This window comes from Monodon monoceros, unplaced genomic scaffold (genome assembly GCF_005190385.1).
Source record: "Monodon monoceros isolate NGI ecotype Baffin Bay Population unplaced genomic scaffold, NGI_Narwhal_1 Super_Scaffold_21, whole genome shotgun sequence".
Classification (NCBI taxonomy): domain Eukaryota; kingdom Metazoa; phylum Chordata; class Mammalia; order Artiodactyla; family Monodontidae; genus Monodon; species Monodon monoceros.
Window position 1 is genome coordinate 50,040,356 of NW_021703778.1, and position 18,526 is coordinate 50,058,881.

An 18,526-nucleotide genomic window follows, 5' to 3' on the forward strand; every position below is an offset into this window, starting at 1 on the left:
ATTTGATATTTTTCAGATGGATTTTCAGTTGACCCAGTGCAATTTATTGCAAAAACCATACCAAGAAAGCAGAAAAGAACACATGCTCTTCATAAAAAACTCAACAACAGGCATAATTAATCTATGATGCTAGAAGTTAGGTTAATGATCTTCCTTGGGACAAGGTGATAATGACTTGGAGACAGGACAAAAGAGTGTTTCTGGGGTGGTGCACTGGTGTATACTAAATTTAAGGCCATATTCTTTTCTTTGAAAATTCACTGAGCCACACACTCAGGATTTGTGAGCTTTCCTTTATGTTATGCTTTAGTACAAAGTTTACATTTTAAAAAGAACTAGACCAAGAAGGACAAACACACAGTTTCATCAGAAGCTTCTAAGTGGAAGTGAAGCCTTTCATCCCTCTAAAGTTTTGGCATCTTCAGTCCTTTTTGCTTCAGCAGCTTTCTCATGTCTTAGAACAGGTATTTGGTGTATTTCACTCTTTTTGTAGTTGATCTCAGTGGGTTCTTTGGTCTTCCATCAGTCACTCCATTTTACTTAGAGACAGACATCCTCTTATACTTCAAATAAAAAATGAAATAGAGTTAAAAAAATTATTTTAAGGCAGAATACAGAGAACAAACAATACCTCAAACACTGTTACTTTCATTATCCAGAAGTAGTGTATGTCAATTCTGACATATTTGCTGCAGATATCTTTCCTTGTAAAAGAAAAAAATTTAAAATTTACTGTCCTCTATAATTTTTCCTAGCCTCATTCCTCTTTGCTTCCCCAAAGTAACCCCCATCATGGATTTAATTTGTATTTTCTTTATTACTTAAGCACATATTACTGAATATTGTTTCAACATGGTTTAAAAATTTTACATAATAGCATTATTATCTGCACATGCTCTTTTACTAAATGTAGTGTTTTGGAGAGTTGTCTGTGTAATTCATTTAGTACAACTAGTTCGTAGGAAAGAATATGCCTCAATTCATTTATCAGTACTTCTATCAAAGAACATTTAGGTTGTTTCCAGTTTTTTAGAAATTTTGCTGCGTATGTTATGTTAGAAATGATGCTAAAGCTACATCTGTGGACATGTCTCTGTGATAAATATCTAGAGGAGTTGCTGGGTTGAGTATGTCTGTCATAGCTTTACTGTGTGGTTTTCAAGTTGCTCTCCAAAGTGGTTGTACCAGATACACTACAGTAATTTATGAAAATTTCTTTTTCCTATACACTTTGCCTTTCTCCTTCCTTTCTCTCTCACTTTATTTTTTCATTTTTTTAAATATATATTTTGGTCTAATGAAGGTGAAATGTTACCTGTTTTTGTGATTTGCCCACTTTTTGCTGGATTGTTGATTTTTTTCTTAAAAGTTCTTTATATATTTTAGATATTAATTCTGTATGTACTTAATCTGTTTCAGATACTATCTTTCAGTCTTTACCAAAACACTTTATAAACACTTTAATGATAGAACTTATTACAGTGTTTTATAGTAGTTTATATTGCCTTTACCAATAGATTGTGAACACTTTAAAATGTGTTAAGGCTTGCTTAATTTCCTAAATCATGATCAAGTTTTGGTAAATGTTCCAAGTGGACTTGAGATAAATGTGTATTCTTTTAATTGTTGGATGCAGGATTCTACATATGTCTATTCAGTCTTATTTTGTGTTCACATTATCTGTATTCTTTGTGGGTTTTTTTATGTATTTGGTTTTGGCTCATTGAGACCTGTCAGTAATTGCACTTACCACAATGATGGATTTGTCAATTTGTCAATAAAATATAGACAATTTCAATTTGTCTATATTTTATTAGCTTAATACATATTGTTTTATGTATTTGGGGAATATTTCATTAGGCTCATACATATTTAGAATTGTTATATCTTCTTGGTGAATTTTTTAATACATATTGACTTTTTCTGTCCTCAGGAAGGCATGTCTGTCTTAAATCTACTTAAATCTACTGTCTCACATTAATATAGCTACATCTTTCTTTTGGCTAGTATTTTCTTGATAGGTCTAGTTCTCTACATTTACATTCAACCTATGTCTTTATGCTTTAGGTATATCTTTTGTAAATAGTGTATGGCTGGATTTTGTTTTTTATCTAGTCTGATAATATATCTTGACTCTCCATTTTACGTGGATCTTATTCTTTGTCATCCTTTGTATATATATTTGGACTGGTTTATACCATCTTAGTTGATTATTTCAATTTAGTGTGAGAACCTGATAAATAGAGGTCCTGGAGGTAAAACTCACAAAGTGTAGGTATGCCCTCCCAAGACTGGGTCCCCCTAGAGTTCTTAAGTTTTATACTTGTCCACAGTGATCCTCCAGCAACTCATCAATTACAGTTAAGATTTTCCTACCCCTGTACTGGTTCCTCTGGAGGTTTCTGCTCATGGCTCTGGTAATTTATGATTTGTAGTATCTGCCTGTCTGTCTCCAGTTTGGGAGGTAGAAGTTGCCCTGGGACCTCAACTCTCTGAGGGATCTAAGAAGAGTTGTTGATTTTTCAGTTTGTTCAGCTTTTTACTTGTTGTTAGGACAGAGTGGTGACTTCGATGAGTGTTAAGTGCTGGAGCAGAAACTCAAAGTCTCTCCTGGACTTTTAAATTCAACAATGAAATAAAGTATGTCTAAATATATATGATGTGAAAATCTTTACAGGTACTTGGGATTTAAAACATAGAAGGTCTTTTAGAGATGGTACAGTTCAACCTTCTTGAATTCAGAGAATTATATTAGTCCCAGATTTTACCCAAAATCAGGAAAGCTGGTTAGGTTAAAACCAAATGTGTCTCAGTTTATAGAGGCACTGAATTTTGTAGTCTAGCCCTTTAGTCCTATTCTTTTTCTTTATAGTTATTACAGTACTGGAGTAAAACAACAATTTAAAAATAAAATTTATGGGACTTCCCTGGTGGTCCAGTGGTTAAGAATCCGCCTTCTAATGCAGGGCATGCGGGTTTGATCCCTGGTCGGGGAACTAAGATCCCACCTGCTGCAGGGCAACTAAGCCTGCACGCTCTAGAGCGTGCATGCTACAACTAGAGAGCCTGTGTGCCACAACTAAGACCCGATGCAGCCAAATAAATAAACATTAAAAAAATTTTTTTAATAAAAATAAAATTTATGTTTATTTTGCCTGATACTGAAATAGCTTTATTAATACTGATATTTTAAAAATTTCATAATATTTAAAATAAAATGAAATTAAATGTTTAATATGTTTCAAGTAAAAAAATTTTTAAGCCTGTTGCAAAACAAAGATTCAAATTTATAGGAGGAATTCTTAGTAATTAAAGGAATGGTGGCTGCATTAATCCTGACTCTTCCAACATAATTTCTTCAAAAATAGATACAGAAAAACAAGAACAAATAAAACCTACAATCTTGGCACAACTAGAAGACAAAGCTATCTAAATTTTACATTACCTCCAAGTAGAAAATTATTACCAAGTCACAGTGTACTGTTTCTTGAACTTCTACTGTAAGTCTTTGAGGTGAGCAAGCATACATCAGGAAAAAGTATGTGGGAAAGGAGAAGAGGAAACCTTGTAGCTATCTTAAGATTGATTTGAAATCACTACCAAAAAGAGGAATTCTACCCTAAGTCTAAAAATTCTGAAAAATACTATTTGTAGGTCAGAAGAGACCACAGGTAAAGAAAGAACTTAAATGTATGTAGTGCTCAAGGAAGTATTATATATAGTATTGAAAAGGTAACTATTTGAGGGAGAAGAGGGTAAAAAGGAAGGCAGAGGTACACTCTTTGGAGAATGCTAGTTGAATGGAAATGAATATATGGATATATACAAATGGATAGATGTATATATCCTTCAAGACAAAAGAATATGAAAATATATATAAATATATATATATATTTATTTATCAAAGGGCACAAAGCTCTTCTCCCCACTGCCAGTACCCCCCCCAAAGCCTTCCATTAAAGGGACCATACTTAACTCCTTTAGAAGGAGAGGTGATCTTGAACTAAGAATATTTTAAACCACTCCCCACTGTTTGTTCTTTCCGTAGAAATACAGTGATGCAAGCAGTATTCTCCTATATATACTATTATAAAGAAGAAAACAAAATGATATTTACTACTATTTGGGTGATAAGATTGTTCTCCCAACAATGAAAAAGTGGGAAAAAACTGCTATATGACTTTCCAACCTGCAATAAATTTCCTTAAACAAGTATTTAGGAATGTTACAGACAAAAAAATCATGATTCAGAATTTTGAAATACTCAGAATGGAAGTGGATTTTTTTTTAAAGCATGGATGAAACAGAAAGTGATTGAACTCCAGAAAAAGAAAAGATAAAGTCATATCAAAACAAAGACTAAATTACAAAGTGGCCAAGGAATAATAGATTCAAATGAAACCTTAATAGTGATTGAAGGAAGGCAGGGAAACAACTAAATGAATGAAAATGAGATAAGTAATTTCAGAGGGTTTGAGAGAAGTGGTTGAAAAGGGTGATAGATAAAGAAGATCAAACTTATGTATAATTGCAGTCCCTGAAGAAGAAAAATGAAACCATAGAACTAATATTTAAACTATAATTAAAGTTTTCATAAATAAGAGAGAAAGTAAGATGCCAAGGATTAGGTGGACCTGCAGAGATCAACTCTGATACATATCCTACTGAAACTATTGGATTTTAAGATAAAAAAAAAAAAATCAGGGCTTCTAGGTATAAAACAACAACAAATTTATAAGTGCAGAGAATTAGACTGGCATCGAATTTTGCAAAATCGAGATAATAAAGCACAAGGCAACAGTAGAGCAGCATTTTCAAAAAATGCAGGGAAAAAAGTCTGAAGCAGAGATTTCATTTGCAGTCAAGCTGTATTCAAATACAAAGATAATAAAAGCAAATTTTAAACATACTAGAGCTCAGGGAATTCTGTACTTATGAGCTGTTAGTGTACAGTCTAGTAGAGGATAAGCTTCATACAACTGAGAGATGTCTGAGGAAATAAACAAAAAAATACATGATCAACATTTAATATACTTAATTATAGGTTTTAGCCTAAAGCAACAGTGGGGGCAGGGGTGGAAGAATAATGTGTTACATATTATTTATTATATGTTACTTTATTGTGATAAAATAGAAATAAGGCAACTGAGACATGGTAAGAAAGGAGAGGGAAAGAGGAAAGTAGAATAAGCACACTGGTTATTGTTTAGGCAATAGGTGGGAGTTAAAGAATATCATTAAGATTTGACACATCAAATAGTGAAAGATTAAACATGAAAACAGGAGACCAAGGGCATTTTTAAAAGCTGTAACTACAAAGGTAACCACTAGAACAAAAATGCTAATCTTTGTTAAATTTTTTTAAAATAAAGGAGCAAAGAAAACACCTCATTTAGAGAGAGGAAATATACACAATATGTATAAGCATTAAATATTTATTAAAGTATTAAAATGACAGTGAAATCTCTAAGCATTATCAGTCATATCAATAAATGTGAATAGGACTGTTTATTAAAAGGAAAAACATTTCCAGTTTAGTTCACAAGCTCCAAATATAGGCAAAAAGAGACACACCTAAAATGGAATAATCAGAAAGACTAAAAGTAAAAGTATGGGAAAAGGTATACCAGACAAATGAAAACAATGAGAAAACAGGTTATAATCCTGATATTAGGTGATGTAGGATTGTAGACAGAAAAGCATTAAATGGGGCAAAGAAAGATACTTTTCAGTGCTGAAAGCTGTAATTCACCTTGAAGATGTAAGAATTAGGAATAATGGTATACTAAATACTACCTTTATCAAGCAGAAACTGAAAGAGATACAAAGAAACATAAATGGAAACAAACTAGTAATAAGATACTTAAACATAGTAGTCTTAGTATGAAATAGATCAAATGGACAAAAAATAATTGATGGTAAACCAGATCTAAACAGCATAATCAATATTGACTTTAAGTGATATGTTGAACACTACACTTAGAAAATAGAGTATATAAGGGTACGAAGAGCATTCACCAAAATTGATCATATATTACCTAACCAAAGAAACACCAGTAAATTCAATAAAGGAGAATATTACAAACATATGCCGATTACCATGTAGAAAACCGGAAATTAATTTTGTTTAATGGTTTTTTTGAAAGCTAATTCTACATAAGAATTTCTTTTTTGAAAAGTTTGATGCCAGTCTAACAACTTCTGGGTAAAAAGGGAAATATATAACTAAAATAACATAATTTCTAAAAATAAGAAAATAGTACACATCCATATTTATGGAATATATTTAATGTAGGAATCAGAAGAAAATTCATAGCCCTAAATACTGTTATTAATGAAAGCATAGTAAGGCTGTGAAGAAGTAGGCAGTCCTGTGCATTGCAGATGGGAATACAGATTGATATAGCAATTTGAGGGGACGGTATTTGACGATATCTTACCAAAATTTGTATGCATTTATCTCTTGACCCAGTCCTTCAGAGTATCGATAAAAGAACTGTCTTTTGTTTCTAGATGGTAGGTTTGTTTTTCATAGTGTGGCTTAGCAATTTGAAAACTACTTAAAGTGTAATCTAAGAATGAGCAAATAAGTGTATTGTGGATAATGGGAGCTGGGTTTCTTACTGTCAGAGAAGGGAGTTAGAGCTATGGAAAGGGAGAAGCCTGTGGTAAACCCTATGACGTAGAATTAGAATTGGAAGTACCATGGATTTTAATATATTTTGATAAAAATAGAAACAGATATTGAAGTGTGTTTGTGTATGTGTGTACATATACATATTTCCTAGTTCTGTCTGTTGAGAGGGCCTAGAAACAGTGACACCCGAGTAACTTAGCCTCCATATCTTAGTTTCTAAATACAGTTCTCTACCAAAGGAATCAGAGCTTCCTGGTGAAATGGCTGATTCTAGGACTGGGGCAGGGAAAGAACAGGAAGAGCCTGGAGCATTTGACTGTGCCAGGAAGTTCAAAGAATACTGGGAGCATGTCAAATGGACACAGGAAGCCGACATAGAGGATCTCTCACTGCTGAAATAAAAGACAATTTGAACATCAGAATGAGTAAAGATACGAATGAATTATAACCCATAGAATAAAATAAGAATCCATGAGTTGTTGCTGACATAAATGAATGAATGAATGAAGAGAAAGGAAAACTCTCACAGTAAAATGCCAGTTAGTAAATGTAGATAGAAAATGTAATGGAATTAGAAAATTCCCATTTGACAACCATCATGGTAATAATTTTTCAGGCAGTATTCATCAGTGGATGCAAAAATCAGTTTGTTAAAGTTTGATGAGAAAACAGAATATTTTCATAGAGATCTTCACAATATACTTACTAATTATAGGGGGAAAATAGTAGCTTTGCTGGGGGGGAAAAACTGGCAGACACTACCTTAATCAAGCTAACAATACTATTTAGGGGGTAAATAGATATGTGGATTTTCATGGGATGTATTGAGGACACATTGCTTCTAAACTATTCCTGTTCAAAATGTACAATCTGAATATAATCAGAAAGAAACAAGACAAAGCCAAATTGAGATACATACCACAATGTAAATGACCTGTATTCTGCAAAAGGGCCAAGGTCCTGAAAAACGAAGACTGAGAAAGTGTTTCAAATTAAACAGGATGCAGTTAAATGCAGCATATGATCCTGGATTGGATTCTGTGCTAGAAGGAGAAAAAAAAGCAAACCATTTTTTTTCCCCTATGAAGGAAATTAGTGGGAAAATTGAGAAATTTGAATAAGGTTTATATATTAGATAATAGTGCTGTATCTCCATGTCGGTTTTTTATTTTGATAATTATATTTGTCCTTGTTTTTAAGACAGTATTTAGGGGCAAAAGGACCTTATAACCTGCAGCTTAGTCCAGAGGGTTCAGAGAAAAACTTATGTGTGTTTAGAGAATGAAAATGTGGTAAAATGTTAACAGGTAATTTGGTAGAAGGATATTTGAAAGTTTTGTACTATTTTTTTTTTAAACACCTTTATTAGAGTTTGCTTTACAATGGTGTGTTAGTTACTGCTTTATAACAAAGTGAATCGGCTCTACATATACATGTATCCCCATATCTCCTCCCTTGTACTACTTTTTGAAACTTCTCTGTATGTTTGAAATTATTTCAAAATATAAAAGGATGACAAATTTATAAGAATACAAAGTTAATTTTATATTACTATTGTTATAAATTGTTAGCAATAAACCAGAGTGTTTAAAAATAGACTTGAGCACTTATAGATAAAATAAAAAGATTTAATTTATGAAGCTTGAAAGTAAAATATTAAGATTGTAGTTTTCACTGTTACGTCTTTGGCTTCACTGTTGAAACGTAAGTGTATTTTGTGCAAATCTTTCTAGTTGCTGAAAAAACTCTTTTTGGTCTTACTCTAGTTGGAGTAAGCTGGAGGAATGGAGGAGAGGAGGTTGTTATAAGCTAGGTCTCCTCCACTAACTCCATGCTTCAACTCCTTCTAATAGATAACTTCAGAGAAATATTTTGTATAAGTATTTTTGGAAAGGACAACAGGGTTTGTCCTAATTTTACTGTTAGTGAACTTAAGTTTTTGTTTTAGAGAATTTTCTTCAGGCATGCTTATTAGATATTCTGAAGCAGTATTGCCTGTCTCATGTCTTGTTCATATCTCACTTATTTTGAAAGTCTTTGACTAGAGTAGGAATTATTCTTGCAATAAATGCTTTCCTTTGCTGATTGTCATTTTCTCCAGTTACTAGGAGTAAGGTAAAACGTTTTCTAACTGCACCTTTGCTGAATTCAAATTTTTAATGCAGCAAGTATATCTGGGTGCATCTCAAAATATAAATGATTTTGATTTCATTGTTTTAAAATAGTATGTTTTAATAGTGGTATTCTTATATTCACTATATTCTTACAGTGGTATAATAACTGCCAAGATTTTGAAGAACAGTAATACAATCAGTTTATAAAAATTTAAAACTTTTAAATGACAGATATGTAAACAAAGGTAATATATAATTGAGAAATTTGGAAAAGTATAAAACATGGTTAATATACCTGTACAAGGAGCTCTCAGACAAGTAATAAACAATTTATAAAATAAGAAAATGATCAAAATATGGGCAGCTTAGAACAAGCAAATCTCAAATGGCAACAAATATAAAAAAGAGATGTTTAATCACTGCTAGTTAGGAAAATTCATATTACAGAAACGAGATTTTTATTTTGCACCTAGCAAAAGAGTAGTAACATTTATATGAAAAAATTATGAAATTATTCAAAAGAGTACCTTAGAACTATACCATTTGACTTAGAGACATATCCACAAGGTGTAGTTAAATGAGTAAAACAAAATAAAACTGACAAGAGTCCCAGTTTTGTAAAATGCTGACAAGATCTCTCGTATGTGTATACATCTAAATGTGTATATGATTATATGGTCTTATACAAAAGTGTGGAATGAAAAATACTAAGTTGAAAATGTGTGTTAAGAGGTTTATGTTGGTGCAAGGGAAAATAGGGAGGCAAGCAAAACGCATTATATTCCATAGATGCATTCATATAAAGTCATATATTTGTGTATTTATATTGTAAGGATATAAAGATGTAAAAAAAATTAAAAAAAATAAAAAAAATAAAAAAAAATAAAAAAAAAAAAATAAGGTGATTATATAAATAATACACATGAGAGATTATGTAACTTAACCTAGGGCGATATAGTGGTGTGGATAGAAGTGGATAGATTTGGGATATGTTTTAGAGGTGGAGCTAAAACAATTTGCTGAAGGATTGGTAGGGTAGATTATTGTGATAAGAGGGATCAAGGATAACTCTTAGATATTATTTGGTTTTGTTTGAATGGATGACGATTCCGTTTGCTGAAATGGAGAAGACTGTGGAAAGAGCATATTTGTTGCTTTTAAAATCATGAGGCTGGCTGCAATTACCTAGCAAGGACTGTGGGGGTAAAGAGGAGAAGGGAGCCCAAGTCTAAAGCTCACAGGCACTTCAGTGGGTAGAGGCTGAGCAGAGGAAGAGGATATAGCTCTAAAAGCTGAGAGGAAGCAGTCACTGAAGTAGGAGGAACACCAGGACAGTGTTGTGCCATAAACAACTGGAAAAGAAAATGTTTGAAGAGTGAGAATATGGTCAGCTTTGTCAAACGAGATGTATAGTAAGGTAAGAAAAAAAATGACTATTGACTTTAATCACATAAATTGAAGGTCACTGTAATGATATTGACAAGTCTTAGTGGAATCTGGGGACTGGATGTCTGATTGCAGTAAGGTTGAGGAGAGATAGGTGATGAGAAGTTAGAGCCACCAACTATAGACGTTTCTTTCAAACATTTTTACTCTGAAGTAGAGCAGAAAGAGGGGTGAAGAGAAGGGGTGGTAACTGAAGGGGCAGCGTGGAGTCAAAGGAGATGCTACAGCATGTTTCTAAGCTTGTGGTCTTTGATAGGAGGGAAACCATGATGAAGGAAGAGAGTGTAGCATATGGAAAGGAATAGGAACAGAGATGTCAATAATGACAGCAGAGAAGGGAGAGTGTGGAAAAGTACAGATGAAACAATTGAATTGATAGATTTGGTGATGGGAAGTGAGATAGTTGCTGCTGATTTCTGTTTTCTCAATGGTTTGAGGCAAGGTTATCAGTGGAGAGTTGATTTGAGGGAGAGAAGGTAGGAAGTATCTGACCTGGAGAATGGGATAATGGGACAAATAAGCCAAGTTATAATGTCAGGCAATGTTAAGTGTTAGTTGAGATTTATGGTCATCAGTTTAGAAACACAAGGGGGATGTGGGTGTGAGTGTGCACGCACACTTAACATTTCCAGTAATTGTCAGCTACTTGCATAAAGATAAAAGGATAACTGGGTAAATGTATGGGGGGTCAATACTTGGTTGGGGCTGTGCTAAGCAAGTATCTTAATGAGAAAAGAGTAGAAGTGAAAAATAATGATGGACCATGGAATCTAAAGAGAGAAGAAAGGGCATGAGAATATGTAGATAGTAACAAAGTGGTGAGGTAAATGGATTGGAGGACTTGATGAAGGTTAAAGAATTTCTGGAGAGATAATACAAAATAGGAGAGTTGCATAGAAGGCAAAGTGGAATGCATGAAATTGAGATTTTGGAGGTGATGTGATTATTGTTTATGGCAGAGTTAAGGTATGGCAGTAGGAGTGCTTGACATGTGGTGGTGGTTGATCATTTTGGAGGTTGGGAGATAAAGGAACTGAGAGGCTAAGGTATTTGCACTAATTTTTTACACAGATGCTGAAGTCACCAGAGATAAGAGCAGGATTAGAATGAGAAGTAGTTATGTGATACTTATCAGTGCATGAGGGAGAGGGAGAGTGACCAAGGGTCACCACAAAGAGTTTTGGGGTGGTGTAAATTTCATGGCTTGAGCTTCAGGATATCTGGGGTTTTTAGAGAAGAAGAAAGGAAAATTGAGGAGAGAATGGGGAGCAAAAAGGACATACCTTCCAGACCCTTGAGTACAGGAGATGTAGTATTTAAAAACAAACTAATTAGTCTCTATTTGAGAGGGCTTCAGGTGACATGTTTCAGTTAGAGAAAGAAATATTCAAAGAAGAATTTGAGGACATTGGGGAATTTGCTGATCTAGACTGAATTTCAGTGGGTGCAGTAGAAGAGCTTGGGAAGGAGGAGAAGTATAAATGAGATTAGTGGATGTACTTTGTTGTTTAGGGATTAAAGTCTGAGTAATGAATGGATTACTTGAGGTGGGACTTGGTTTTCTAATGCCATTTTTAAGCTGGATGATAAGGGGCCACTGATCAACTGTTTCCTTCTCTGGTTCTTTGCCCACTGCAGCAGAGTGGCAACCAAGGATAAAGGAAGCCTCCTCAGGAGACTGCTCTATTAGAGCCCTTGGAGGTACAGAATATATGTAGGATTGTAGGCCTTTGGCAAATTGGGGAAGAAGACTCATGTGGAGTATGAAGCTAGGAACCTTTTTCAGCTTTGAAATCAGACTCAGTGTTAAAAGAGAACTCATCTTCAGGTAGCCTGTATTCAAGTACTACTAATAGCTTGTAATAAAAATATACTTTTTTTTTTTGGATTGTCTAGGTCACTTTTACAAAGAGAAAGTTTGGATTAATGAAGAAAGCCTATGAACTTAGTGTGCTCTGTGACTGTGAAATAGCACTCATCATTTTCAACAGCTCTAACAAACTGTTTCAGTATGCCAGCACTGATATGGACAAAGTTCTTCTCAAGTATACAGAATATAATGAACCTCATGAAAGCAGAACCAACTCGGATATTGTTGAGGTAACATATATCTAGTAATGCCTGAATTGTAGATAATAATTAAATCTTGATTTAATAACTTTAACTGTCAGGTTGCTTTTTATATTCAAAATATAAATCGGTTATAGATATAGCTTTTCTCTGAATTGTTTCTTAGAAGGGTCTAATTATTGCTATATATGATGACCCATTTATGTTATAAGCATATCCTAATCATTGAGAAAAAATAAACTAGGCTGTTATACTATATACATCAGTATAATCTAACATTTCATCTATGATTACTTATTTTGTATGACTTTTTAAATTAATATTATAAGAAACTATCACTTTAGACAGTATGAAGTTATAGTTTTAACATGTCTTAATTATTTCGTTACCTCAGTGACTACCCACAACTTTAAACACTAATGAAATGGAAGGGAATGATGTAAATATTATTTCTATTTTGTTAATAGTGCTTTGGTTGTGGGGGGAGGATTGCCTCATTATTTTTTTTAATCTGTTACCCTTTGGTATCTCTCATAGTTCTACCAACCTAATTAAGTGAAAATAAGGAGTTTTATAGAATGATTTCAGTCTATTCAGAAAGTGTTTTAAGACAAAACCTTCAAAAAGGAGAACCAATATACTTTCCCATTCAACTATTTTCTGTTGCAAAAATCTTATAAAAGATAACTTTCTATGTATATTTCTAATAACATTTTAAATTAGCATTCTTATTTACTTTTATCTTTTTTGTTTATACTTCGAGGTTTTATTTTATTTTTGTTCGAAATGGATTTTTTTTTCGCTGCTTGAAAAGACAATGTTTACTTAGTTTTGTAATATTAGAAAACTGTTTCAATAAATTAGAGATTTCCTTGCTTAAAGTACTGAAATTATGGGAAATGATTCAAAACTAGCCATAAAAGAAGAAGTCCAAATTTAGATTTTATTTGAGAAATTGAAATTAAGATAGAGAAATATACTTTATTGTATAGGAATCTGATATATTTGCCTCCACAGATTATGTTATAGTTCTGAAAATGCATTTTAAATTTCCCCTATATTTTTCTACCTTAACCATTCCTTTTTGGGCAGTAATTGATTGTTACTGCAAAAAAAAACTCTGCTACTTTTATTAGAAAAATACTTAATTTTTAGCAATTAATTGTTTGAAATGAGAAGTAAAAGTGTAGTATAATTAGAGCTACAATTCCTCTGTTGCTTGATTTTCCCACCATTTTATTTGAGTGGCTCACTCCAGTGTTTATGAAGCTTTTGATCTTGCTTTTGTTGATCACTTCAGTTAAACTACATGGTTACATCTTTAGCCAAACTCCTTAGCACAGTTGTGTTTTAATCAATTGTAAGTTATTTTTTAGCTTTTATGGTATATCTTATCACTTATGTGCCATATAAACTGCTTAGTAGACTCTCCCCCGGTTATGTATCATAATGCATTTTGAATCGTAATTTTGTAAATTAGGGGATCTTGGCTTGGGTGAGCTTCATAAAGAGACTTTGTAACGGGCTTTCCTTGAAATAGAAGGTATCCCTGGTGTTTAGTTTAAAATGACATTTTAAAAACCTCTGTGTCTTATCAAAAGCTCCACTGCCTTAAGTCAAACAAAAAAATAGAGTTGACTTTAATAGTGTCAACAAATAGATGTTGAAGCTAGTTTCATTATAGAAGGCAATCACCTCCTTAACCCTAACTACTCTGCTCTTTCATTGCAGCAGTTGTTGTTCTTGGCCCCCGGAAGTTGAGGGTACTTCGCACAGCCTAAAGTTTACTTCCTTAGAGAATATGAAGAATATAGTGTGATTTAATCCTCACAGAATTTTCAGACTACCTCAGTCTTCATCTCTGTTGTGGTCAGCAGTCAAAGTGTAAGAGAGTAAATCCCAAACATTTTTTAGCACTCTCCTATATTATAGTTTGCTTTAGTATGAAGCAAATTGCCATCAATTGCCATTTTGATGTTTTATTTTTTTAATTGAATTTCTTAGATATAAATGAACATGAACCTTACCAGTAGCTCTTTTTGAAGTTCTGAATTATATAAATATAAGACACATTATGTAAATACAAGACAGAAAACATTGGATTATAAGGGATTTAATTTGTTGTGGTAGGATAAAATTATAAGGCTTAATTCACCTTTCTTGTATGTTAATGTCTTACTGAGTTAATCTTCATTATAAGACAGTAGTGGTTACCCTTGTAAGATGGTCTTTATTCCACATGTAAAGGTGATGCAACTACATCCTCACTAGTAGTGCATACATACCTGAGTTCTTTTTATCAGTTGTGGTGATGACTTTATGCTAATGCAGCTACCAAGATTGTCGTGAACCAAACTAAATTAACAGGTTAAGAGTAATGACAAATGCTTGTATAAAGCTTCCTATGGGCCACTTTCTAAGTGCTTTACAAATATCTTATTTAAGGATATTTTTAGAATATCATTTTAAGTATTTTTTCCTTTTACATATAGTTTCCTTTCAAACCGTTGTAGTAATTGGAAGAAAACTTGTTGACGTGCATTTGTTCATTTGACAAAAATATTTGAGGAACTTCTGCATGCCAGGGACTCTGCAAAGTGATATTATTTAGAGATTTCTAATTCAAGCCACGAGACTTTTTTTTTTTCTCCTACCTACAGTTCTGTAAAACATTGAGATACACTTTTACCAGTGGAAGATTTTATATTAAACCTCTAACAAATTGGTTCCGGACTCTTGAGCCATCTCATGATGTACTCATTCGCTGAGTACATCAACAATAAATGGAGGCATGAACAACTATAAGTGATCTACTTTAGAGTGTTTCCTTATGCAATATGACCAACAGTGAAACTAACTGAAAATTTTGTGAACAACTTTCATAAGGCCTCTAACCTGAATTCACCCATTTCCTGTTGCATATATGTTAGTCTTTAAAATTAGCAGGATTTTGCTTTCCCCCAGAACTAAAATATTCTTTGACATAATCTTACATATATTAAAATGGAGTCTTCTGTAGATGTACCAATTTTTCTATTCTGCTGGATCCTACACACAGGCCCTTTGGGGATGTACTGTGGAGAGAAGAGGGATGGGTGCCCTGTATTGTTAACCACATCTGCATAGTCCATGGCATAAGGATGCACATGTTTTTGCCTGTGGAATTAGATCTAATATGTTTTCTGGGAGCACTATAGAATAAATATAATATAGTAAAAGTAAAAGTAGTTGGTATTTGAATATTGTGACGATAAACAGAGGAATACATGATGCTCACATTGATCTACAGGTATTTTTAACCGCAGGTATTAGAAACACATCTACAGAGTAGTGTTTTCTATCTTTGCTTTTCCTTGTTTCATATTATTTATATTTTAAAACTAGTCTCTTAAAATTTTAATCAGTTTTAACATTTTAATCATAGTTGATAAGAATTTTTTCTGTATAGCTTTGTTTTTTTTTTAATCAACAGCATTTACATATTTTAAATTGCATTTAGGTATTTTAAATCAAGGTCTGTAATGTCTTGGATGTATATATCTCCTGTGTTGAGAAAGCTAAATACATGAAAATGGAAATTTACACATTGGTAAATTAGGAGATTGTCATTGGGCTAAACTTTGTAAGAGACTTCATAACTGGATTTCTTTGAAAGGGGAGTATCACTGCTGCAGTTAAAATGACATTTTATTTGAAAATGTTTGTGTGCTGCTTTTCAGGAATATATTCCTTTCAAAAAATGAGTTTTACTACTTCATTCCCTATAGTTCATTAGGAAACATCAAAGATACACATTGTATCTTTTTATATTGGTAAGCATTGACACAAAGAAAGGTGGCTGATTTTTGTTTGGTCCTACAAAAGGTAGTAATTTAATTGAAATGTACAAAGAAAATGTTATAACCCCCAAATCTTCTTTTCAGTAAATTGATTTAAAAACTTGTAAACAGTATTATGCAATTTTATAAGAACATTAGATATGTCCTAGGGTATTAGAAACTAGAAATGAAAATCACCAATCTAATTAGTTGCCATTATTCATTCACTTTGAATTTATACTGAATAAAAGCCTAGAACCAATACAAGGGTTCTGCATCAAAATAAAAATTATGCTAAAGGCATGAAGTGAGGATGTTAGCAGCTGCTACACAATAAATGCCTGAGATTACTTTTGTATCTACTTTTCTTTCACTTTGCAATAATATTTGAAATATTAAATATATCTGCTCGTAATATATTTAAAATAGCATTATATATTTAAAATAGTGACTTGGTGGCATTGGACATTCAGTAAATAGCTTGTGTGGTGATTCAGATCATTGTGCTGTCATTTAAGGATGTAAATACAGGGGCCATGGCCAGTTATATCTCTTATTAGTATCTTGTGAACTGTTCCCAAATAGAGGCATTTTCTTCACCACAGGAATACTACAGTACTTAAATTATTATTATTTTTTCACTTGCATTATCTCATTTGATCTTCATATCCAAGGTAAGCTTTTTCAGAAGCAGAAATTGAGACTAGGGTTTGACTTGCCCAGAGTCATGTAGCAATTTAGTGGGAAAACTGGGATTAGAACCTAGGTCTTTAACATTACCCCCTCCCTTTGTTCCCCAGTTTACCGAATCCATTGGGGCTCTGGGACATTTCACCATAAATAGATAAGATTTTATACATGTACCAGTAATGTATAACATATAGTAAACATGAATAAGTTTTCCTCAATAATGAACAGAAAATTAGTGAAGTAATTGCAACAAGAATAATATACAACATTTATCAAGTACTTATTATGACCTGGTACTCTTCCCAGGGCTTTTATTTATATTATTATATTATTGAATCCCTCTAATTATTCCCACTTCGTAGTTGAGGAAATTGAGGCACAGTGATAAATGAAGTAAGATGATGATAATTTGCGTTCTAAAGGAAGAGAAAATCTGCTTTTTTGAGTCTTAATAGTTCTTCCCTGCTTTCAGATTACAAAGGAATTTGGAAATAATATCTCAAAGGAAGATAGGGAATCAATATAAGATGCATCTATCAATTACTAAATAAAAACAGCTGGTAGTAAAAGTGATCATGCCAGGAGTACATTATTTAAAATCAATAGTTCTCAAAGTGTGGTGCCTTGAGCAGCAGCATCAGGATCACCAGAGCACTTGTTAGAAATCTAAGTTCTTGGGCCCCACCTCAGACCTACTGAATCAGAAACTTTTGAGATGAGGCCTAAGCAATCTTGTATTAACTTGAAGTAACTTGTCCCAAGTGCAGTGAGACTAAAAGCTTCAAGTTAGCATGCAATGTCTTGGCAGTGGTTATCCAGCTTTTAAAATATTTTTATCCCTAAGACTATCCTCTGAAATAATTTCAAGCAGTGAGCAAGCACAAATTGTAACTTTTAAGACCTTCTAAAGAGCAATTCAAAGTAGTATGCTGATTTGGTGTGAATTGCAAACTAGGGAACACATTTTTAATGGGTGACCTTTCGATTCAATTCTTTATGGGTTATACGTGCTTCTTTGAGTGTATTTAGGGGGTCTGGTGGGGATGGGTGGGGAGATGGACTCCAGTTCCTCAGCTGAGCAAAAAAGAAAGAAATGACTTTTGTCTCCTGAGATCATCTAGTTACAGAATTTGGAGGCATGATTATGTTTAGATTTTCTGACAGGATTATTATGTCCTCAGAGAGCCTTTTTGAGCCAATCAGTTTTTTTCTCCCCATGTTACAGATGAGGAATGGAACAGACAGGGAGTGTTTAAGAGGCTTGCCTAATGTTTTACAGGGCTGCAGTGGAGCGGCAGGGAAAGGGAAAAAATAATGAAACATCTGAAGACAAGACAAAGCTTTCCTCCACCTCCAGCCCCCTGCCCTGCTCTTTTATTCCTAACAGAGCCTGAAGCAGCAGGATGGTGATTCACAGGGTGAGGCACGAAATCCTCATGGCCCTCCTCCTCTTCCCACATGTCCTGCACCATCACCTCACACAGCAATCACCGTAGCTCTTACAATTTCAGTTTTACTCTTTTCATTTTGCTATGTATTTGAATATTATTATTTATCATACAATTATTGGTTTTCATTTATGTGCTTTTTATAAGGAACTATGCATCTCTGCGTGTGATTTTTATTTTCTTGAGGTCAGGTTTTTCTCCATCAGAGACTGATGTTGCTGATATATAAACAGGAGTTCATGGGTGAAAAGGGTGATATATATATATATATATATATATATATATATATATATATATATATAT

General features: G+C 33.3%; 1 protein-coding gene across 4 annotated transcripts in view; it reads left to right on the plus strand.

Moving 5' to 3' along the window:
* MEF2A (myocyte enhancer factor 2A) overlaps positions 1 to 18,526 on the plus strand; it is a 173,111-nt gene that overhangs the window by 83,958 nt on the left and 70,627 nt on the right. For all 4 annotated transcript variants that reach the window (XM_029239814.1, XM_029239812.1, XM_029239811.1 and 1 more), the window contains one exon: positions 12,094 to 12,297. In XM_029239814.1, coding sequence (XP_029095647.1) covers positions 12,094 to 12,297 — 204 coding nt within the window. The remainder of the gene's footprint in view (positions 1 to 12,093; positions 12,298 to 18,526) is intronic.